The sequence below is a fragment of the Hemibagrus wyckioides genome, linkage group LG27, assembly GCF_019097595.1.
Source record: "Hemibagrus wyckioides isolate EC202008001 linkage group LG27, SWU_Hwy_1.0, whole genome shotgun sequence".
NCBI classification, from domain to species: Eukaryota; Metazoa; Chordata; class Actinopteri; order Siluriformes; family Bagridae; genus Hemibagrus; species Hemibagrus wyckioides.
The window spans coordinates 12,999,501-13,007,985 of record NC_080736.1 but is presented as its reverse complement, the minus strand read 5'-3'; the positions used below and the strand labels follow the sequence as shown (position 1 = coordinate 13,007,985).

Sequence of the window (8,485 nt, the reverse complement as noted above, 5' to 3'; positions counted from 1 at the left end):
TCCCCAAACCATAACACTTCCACCTCCATGTTTCATAGTTGGTATGAGGTTCATTTGGTAAAATGCTGTTTTTGGCTTACACCAAACATGCCCTGTTATGGTGTCCAAACAATTAACTTTTAGACTCATCTGTCCAAAGCATATTATTCCAGACATCTTGACCTTTGTCCCTGTGTTCTCTGGGAAACTTCAGTCTTGCCCTCATGTTTTTTACACAGGAAAGGTTTCCTTCTTGCACACCTCCCATAATAATTAAAGTTATGTAGTCTCTTTCTGATTCTAGATTCATGCACTGTAGCAAAAGCTTGCTGTAGGTCCTGTGATGATATTTTAGGGTTTTTTTGGAGACGTCTTTAAGCATCTTGCGCTCTGCTCTTGGGGTGAATTTGCTTGGACAGCCTGACCTGCCCATGTGGGTAGTTGTTTTAAATATATATATATATGGACAATTCTACAGTAAAATGAATTCATCTTTATTTGTTATTTGGCTTTATACGTTTTAGCGTCTCTTTAAAGTTTCCCCCAGTTGTGTAGGAGTTCGCGAACGCTCGCTTTCAGCGCTATTACCGCTAAGTATCTAAAGCAGCGCCCCAGCAATTTACGTGCGGCTAAATTCACCTTGCTTTCAGAAAGAGCAGCTGGCTAAATCGCAGTGAATTTGTAAAATCAAATAAAAAATAAATCTTTAAACATTATGCTGAGCATTTAAAAAATATGTATATTTTCCCCTAACAAAAACAGAAGATGAGCCTAGCCGTAATGATTAACATTTCAGCAGGTGTTTTGAGCTGTCCGCTGGTGATAACCCGCTACCGCGTTCTGTTACGGTAAATAAAAAGGAGTTCTCAGACGTCTCAAAAATGAAGGAGTTGGGCTCATGAGGAAATGGAATTCCTCTAGGACGCTGCAAGTTGCAACAAATTGGCAAACATCCAGTACAGGGGATTATATAAAGACCAGGGCGCAATTTCGGAGAGGGGTAGAACCGGTGGAACTTGTCGCTTGGTTGTTGGGTTTTAGTGAATCTCCGCTGCCCTTAAACCTGAATAACACTTTGAATAAGTGAAGATGGAGAATGAACGTGTTATAGACCATTCACAAAGAAAACACAGAACACGATTCGTCCTGATTTTAGTCGCTGTGCTCATATTTGTGGTGGTTGTTCTCGCTATTGTTTTAGGAGTGACTGCAAGTGCGAAACACTCCAGTTTCAAGAATGTCGTCATTAAAAAATGTCAAACATACCTAAAAGAAAACAGCAACATGGCAAGGTAAGGAAATAAACTGTTTGGTTGTTGTTTATTTATTTGTTTGCATTCTTTTAAAAAAAAATCCTGTTGGATGTAAGCTTATCAGCGGAGTCTTTTTCACATTTAATATTAATGAAAAACTTCTCTGATCACCAGCAATAGAATTAGATCAGTTATGCGACTCAGAATAACAGCTCAATTGATATATATATATATATACTACCGCCCAGAAGTTTGGGAAACATTCACTCAAAAGTTCACTCAATTTTTTTTTATTGTTTTCCAAGGAAACACGCACGAAATTAGTGGAAAGATGAATTGGAATGGTAGTAGAATGATCTGCATGCCATTACAGAGTACATACTGAGCAATAGAAACAACTGGGAAGCCTCTGAATAACTGCAATATGAGCTCAATAACTTCTGTGCTTGTTTCAAGGTACAACAGGTGCTACCAGAGCATCCAGACACTCACAAATAGATTACAAAACAACTACTTTCACCAAGCAGACTCTTAATCAGTCAGTGACAGAATAACTTGAATAGCCATGCTTTTTGCACACTCATATTAATGTGCATTTTGTTTATTTCTTTTGTTTTTTTTTCCCTGTTCATTTTAGCATCCTGAATGTGAACACCACTTTTTTTTGTACACCTGCACATTCATGATAGTGGCATGTTGGTTTTATGATGGTTTGAGTTTTTCAACTGCAGAACTGTGATTTTCACAGACAGCAGTGTGCATAGTTTACACAGCAAATAACAGGAGACATATAATACAGGATAAAGCCTAGTTCACACTACAGGATTTTAAGCCCGATTTGCAAATTAACGAGCTCACCGGCAGATCGGGCTGTGATCAGCGGGTGATCAGCGCTCGTCAATCTTTGTGTGAACTACTCAACGACGCATCAAAGAGGCTCGCTGACACCTCGCAGACAAAATCCAGATATCTGGCATTTTAAATATCTGGGACGGTCGGCCGACTCGACATCACGTGGTGTCAATTGTAGCTACGACCTCCAGCCAATGAGAGAGCAAGTCAACAGAGTCGAGAGTTGTTGTCAGATCGTGTGGTGTACGACCCCCTCTTGTGGATCATTTACGAAGCGTCGCGTAGTGTGAACACCACAAGGACAAAAAGACAGTGAAGTCATGTAGTCTGAACTGAACAAAGTGGAATGTTCTACCTGTGGTTGTCATCTTGTTATTTTTAGCATTTTATTGATGTTTGGTAGTTTTCAAGTGAATAGGATTTGGTGTATTTATCTATTTCTGTTTGTAAATGTGTAAATATACATTTTTCTTTTTTTGTTCTTCAGGGAGAATGACTGTGAGATAATCTGGAAGGCTTTTGAGCAGGCCTACGTTGGAAGAGATCCATGTCATGTTCCTCCTGAGGCATATGATCCTCTGATAAATTCAGTCAAGCAGCATGTTGTCTGTAATACTGTAAGAATCTTGTTCCCTTACACACAAGCATGCTTGTTTCAATTGTAAAAACATTCATTTGTGGCCAAACTAGTACTGAGTCTGTTGCTGGGCTGCATGTCTAAAGATCATATATGAGAAAAGTTCCACGTTTGCATGATGATATGCAATGGATTAAAAAAAGCACAGTCTTTTGTCATTTGTGTGTTGGTACCAAAAAAAACAAAAAGCAAAAAAGTAGACAGGTTAATGTTTTTCAAACCTGCATGTAGAAAAGTAATGTTGTGGAATTGCAGGATTAGTCCAAGTTCCAGAAGGAATTCTTCAGTGTGAATGCAACCCTGTGATTATGAGCCACTGCACCAAATAAGCCCAGAATCTGTCCTGATTGCAAACATTAAGTATTCTCACCAAGTGTAAAACTACTCTTAAAGTCTGATTATTAAGTAAAACAGGAGAAATTGCATTTAAATATTCCAGCTACACTGAAACACACCAATACCAGTAACTATCGGTCACTACACAGGAGACTGGTGTGATTTTCAGACTCTAGATGTGTTTATTTGCATCATTGAAGAAACTTCAGAGCTGCTTTTCTTCAGCAGTAGCATAACTCCAGAAAGGTTTCTGTTCGCTTTCAAATGTAGATACCAGCTTATATGCAGAGAAGGACTGGGAAGGAATAAGGGAGAAACAGGCTTAGCCAAACAACATGTCTCCTCAGACCTTGGAGTGTTCTGATATCACAGAGTGTTTTGAGACCGTACTGAAACAAAGAAATAAGAAATGTCACCTATTTATAATATCTATTATATGGAGACTCAGAGATGAACATAAAACTTTAAATTATCAGGAAATCCTGAGAAAATGATTAATACTTTTTTTTGGCAAATATTTCCTTTCCTTCAAAACCTGGTTTTTCCTCATTTTGACTTGCCTGAATTCAGCTATGGTGACATTCAGTAGGATTTCCCAGTCTAAAGATATTCTAAAGAGTCTAACTAATGTTTTCACGATAGTTTATAACACAGTTATTTTTCTAGTACTTTGATATCTATTGGCTTCTGTGCAGATGATGTTCTGGAGCAAAACAAAAGACACGGTAAAAGCATTTGCTGACAACAGAGATTGCTTGGTCATTTTGGAGGGAACATTGCTTGGATTTGTGTTTGATGAACTGACTTGGTGCAGCAAAAATGAAAGCAAAGGTATAGCTAATCACATATTCTTAATGGTATGATATGGATTGAAGGGCTAATGAGGTGATCAAATGAAAGCATGCTTCATGCCATGCCAAATGTTTCCAGCCATTATTACCTCACATTTAACAATTTATTAGCTACAAAGATCATTTTAACTGAATCCCTGCTAAGTCTAGTGAACACATAGCATGTATGGATATTTTAAGGATTAACTGTGCTTCCTCAACAGAAACCTTCATTACAGATTGTCCCAGTTGGTCATATTGTGAAAACAACCCAGTGCGATCTTTCTGGATGAGGGCTTCTATTAACGTGAGTATGATTTTGACTGTGACTTATCTCACTTCTTTCTCAACAAACATGTAACTGCCTTGTGATGTTAAACATATAAACAGCTTTGTAATAATTGTTTTTTCCTGTGTTGCAAAAGGGGAACACCTTCTTGGCAGTGTGTAGATTCTTGAAGTCACACTCAGGACACATACAAATGCAGACACACAAATTCAAACCACAATACAGGTTGAAATAACATGACAGAGTTGAGTAGAGTTTAGTTTTGTCAGAACAACAACTGTTTCTTTGCATCGCTGCTAATCAATGGAGCATTGTCTTTGTTCTCACTGAAATGCTTCACCCACACCATGCATATGTTAAAACATGCAACAGTGGCTTGGTTCTAGCTGATCACACATTTGTGATCACATGATCTACAACATATATTTTATTGAATTGGAAGTGATCAAAAAGATTCATGGTAAAGAATACAGTTTTGATTTTGAAAACCTTCAAACAACTCTGTACTAAAGTTATACTTGAGGATTCTTGTTTGGATATGTAGCAAGTCAGATAGTCTCAAGGCTGCAGTTTTTTACCAAAGACTCCAGTTCAGTCAGACTTTCAGTCAGACCCTTCATATACAAGCAACTCTGCCAGTTATTGTTGATTCGGTTATAGAAAATGGTTAATAACTACCTACTTTGGGGGTGGCTGAGGAATCAGGGAAGAAACACATTGTACAAGTGACCTTATTTACATTACATTGCATTACATTACATTACATAACAAGTCTTTTACTCACATGAAAGAACCCTGAAAAATTCTTATATATTCTTTACCAGTTTGCTGCCACTTCTTGTGGGAATGTGTCTGCAATGTTAAATGGATCTCTAGAAGCCCCCTTCAGCTCCACAAGGTACTGCATATCAATATATCATTATAGTTAGCAAAGATATTAACAAATAATGTATCTAAAATTGTTAATGCATAAGAAATCATTCCCGTTTTTGTAAAACCTTAAACTGGCTAAACATAGTTGACAGCAGTCACATAATTATTAATCCTGCATAGCCAGACCTTCAGACTGACAGCAGAGTGTCTGGACATCATAGCAGCTTTTATTGACCAAAGTCTGCCCAAGAGGATGTCTGACTGACACGAAAAGCAACTAAGTGCAGTTTGTGTTGTTCAGCATCATAGATGCATATAAATGTAAAAAGTCGATGTCCCTGCTAAAACAGAGCAGTGTGCAAACATAGATCATTCATTTAAAGAAGTTAATGAGTCATATTAGTGAGTTATTACTATACCATGACCTATAAATTCATTGTTTCTCCGATCCTCATAAGCACTCATTATCACAGTTGTAAACACTATGGCTTCCTTCTTCCTTGAGGAAAAAAATGGCTTTGTTACCAGGTGGACAGTTAAAAAACAGAAGTCCTGTAGAATCCAACCAATCAGATGATGGTTTTAAAAGTCCTGAAGTGTTTCCAGTTTTGTGTGCTGTATGCATCCGATGTTCAGCCAGTGGTTCATAGGCATGAAGTTTGAGTCTAAATACTACATAATTACAGTAGGATAATAAAATAAATTTTTGTATGATGTTAGAATAAATACACCTTTTCCTAAAAGGTCCCAGAATTTGTTAGATACCTAAATCATACCTAAACAAGCAGCTGTCTAAACAATGTTTTAAGAAATTATCCAACAGAAGTATGTTATAAGCAAAATATTCTCCATTTTGTGCATTCTGTGAAGCAAATCCATTTTTTGAAAAAATAAGCCACAACTGCGAAGAGGTATCTGGAGATCTCATTGTATGAAGGAGGACATAAGAAGCTGAATTTTACTCAGAGCTTCAGTTTCCCTCTATTTTCTCAGCCAAACCATCATGCAACCTGTACTATTGTATGTAAGTGTGATACACCTGTTTATTTTGGGGGGAAGCCAACAGCAGTAGGCGTGGTAATGGTGCAGGTTTTTAACTTGTTCATGAAAGGCACAACCTACCATCAACCAATCTTTATAAGTTTGCCTTTGTTTCTGAAAATGATTAAAATTAGATGATTAAAATAAGATGCTAGCAGTAGGAGGGAAGTAACTTTTAATCCTATAAAACCTGGTGTGCACTATATTTTCTCCTGTAGTATATCTTTTGTACTTCATCACCCATCATCGATATCCCTAAATTCAGCATTTAGTGAAATTGTGGGGAAAAAGTAATTATGGCATGTGCAAAAAGCGTAGAGTTTGCTTCTGTTATAATAATGCTGTTGTCATTTGTTTGTTTTCTTCAATCAAGTGTATTTGGTGTAGAAGTGAAGAATTTGGATCCCAGTAAAGTGAACAGTTTGACTGTATTACTTGTCACCAAGGAAACAGACTTGTAAGTAGATTTGTTTTATTTGTACATCTGTGTATCTGTTTGTATCACAAAACCTATTTTAACCACATATTGTCTAATTATTTTTTGGTACACTGAAACAACTGAAAAGATAGAAAGCAGGTTCAGAAAAAGCACTTATTGACTAAAACATTTACATCTATTCAATTTTAGCTTGCTCAATCAATAAACGCTGATTATCTTTAAATATCTAAAGCAGAAATACTAGAAACTAAGAATGACAAGTTTACCAAAATACGTTTGGCATTATATCAATTTATGCCATTGTACAAACATAATCATAACACTGTGCGCTAACAAGGAAATGAATTCAAGCACAGCATTTGTGTCACAACAACTTCCTATTGTCTTATTGTAATTATGTGGCTCTTACTATATACCCAGTCTCAATATTTGCACTTAAACAGGGACAAAAGAACTAAAGCAAAACTATCAATAATAATCATAATGCCAATATAGTAATATTTGAAAGGATCAAAATATAGTCTTGAACCATGTCTTTGTACTGTAATTGTCTTATCACAAGTATAATGAATTACTAAATATAACTAATACTGTTATAACTGTTTAGACTGTGTGATGACTACTCTTGAATTTTTGCATTGTTATTGTTATGCCAATTTGTTACACCTTTAGAGGTATTCTTAGGATCATTGACCTGCTGGAAGACTCAGTCTGAACACGATTTGGTTGTTCAGGTTTTGCTGCAGTATCTCTGAATTTTTTTTTCAGATGGCATATACTTTATAAGGTTTTTTGTGCCTCTTTCAAGAATTATGCAATGTCTGTTTTTGCATACAGTGTAAAAATGCTTGTGGTACTTTCTGTTTTAAAATTGGAAATTGCTCCTGTATCAATATATCAAGGTCAAAAGACAGTCTCTAAAGTTGTCTGAAGGTGCCTGCCAAAGGTGCACCCCTAGTTAACTCCTTATTGTGACAACTGGTCAATCAGAAGTTTCCAGTCAGTACATCAATTTCTAGAATCTTCTAAACACTTAAAAAGAGACATGCTGTATGTTTATCTCATTACAATTCTGATATAATGAAATAAATCTGCCTCTAACCTCAGATGTGAAGTAGATTAAAAAAATAATTGTATATTATCGTAGATATATTTCCAGAAGAATTGTATGGTTATTGAATGGTGAAAAATGAGACTGAATATCTTAAACCTAGGTGTATGTATTTGTTTGCCTTCAGCTATACCAGATATTAGACATGCTACCCGTCTTTAGAATTAGGGCTGTGAGAATAACGCTGTTCTTTTTGCAGTAATCTTTTATTCTTTGTTTACAGGACTACATGTGATAATCCCTCATTCCATGCTCTACAAAACATTTTGGACACAAAGATTGCTTACAAGTGCAGAAAGGTTCCTTAGTAAGTACAATATTGTGAAATTTTGTATCTATGTTTATGCGTCTGCTGTAAAGGTGACTGTGTTGTTTTGATATCTAGTTCCAAAGTTGAAGGATGCATTTCTGATCCAGAGATTCCATGCAGTGACTGCCTATGAGAATACCATCTGTATACGCTCAAAACCTGCATCTGAATGCATCTGAAATTTGTTGTTTTATATGAATTGCAAATAAATCTAGTTTCTCTACTATACTGATTCATGCAAATTGCTGTAACTAAAAGTGTATCAAATTATCTTGCTAAAAAGTATTAATAATTCAATAAATTGCAAATCAAAATAAATAGAGTAATACAGTACAGTCATGGGAAAAAGAAAGTACACCCTTCAGTGCTATGTTTTGATTCATCAGGGCCTAAATAACAATTGTGTGGTCCCCTATAAACTTCTATAAACAAACAATAACCTCAGGTGACAACAACAACAAAAAGACTACAAACATTTTAAATATATAGTCATTTTTGCCTCAAAAGTAAACTAACATTTAAAAAACAGGTTATA

General features: G+C 36.0%; 1 protein-coding gene across 1 annotated transcript; it reads left to right on the top strand.

Moving 5' to 3' along the window:
- The first annotated feature begins 820 nt into the window (after window positions 1-820).
- LOC131347765 (ADP-ribosyl cyclase/cyclic ADP-ribose hydrolase 1-like) lies at window positions 821-8,204 on the top strand. The gene is made up of 8 exons (XM_058382137.1): window positions 821-1,271; window positions 2,572-2,701; window positions 3,753-3,888; window positions 4,112-4,194; window positions 5,001-5,074; window positions 6,464-6,547; window positions 7,864-7,947; window positions 8,026-8,204. The coding sequence occupies exons 1-8, from the start codon at window positions 1,069-1,071 to the stop codon at window positions 8,081-8,083; spliced, it is 852 nt and encodes a 283-aa protein (XP_058238120.1). The 5' UTR covers window positions 821-1,068; the 3' UTR covers window positions 8,084-8,204.
- Window positions 8,205-8,485: the final 281 nt, after the last annotated feature.

Coding starts and splice junctions, on each gene's coding strand:
- LOC131347765 (XM_058382137.1), top strand. CDS start 1,069: ATGGAGAATGAACGTGTTATAGACCATTCACAAAGAAAACACAGAACA. Junction 3,889..4,111: donor CAGCAAAAATGAAAGCAAAG/GTATAGCTAATC, acceptor CTTCCTCAACAG/AAACCTTCATTACAGATTGT. Junction 6,548..7,863: donor GTCACCAAGGAAACAGACTT/GTAAGTAGATTT, acceptor CTTTGTTTACAG/GACTACATGTGATAATCCCT.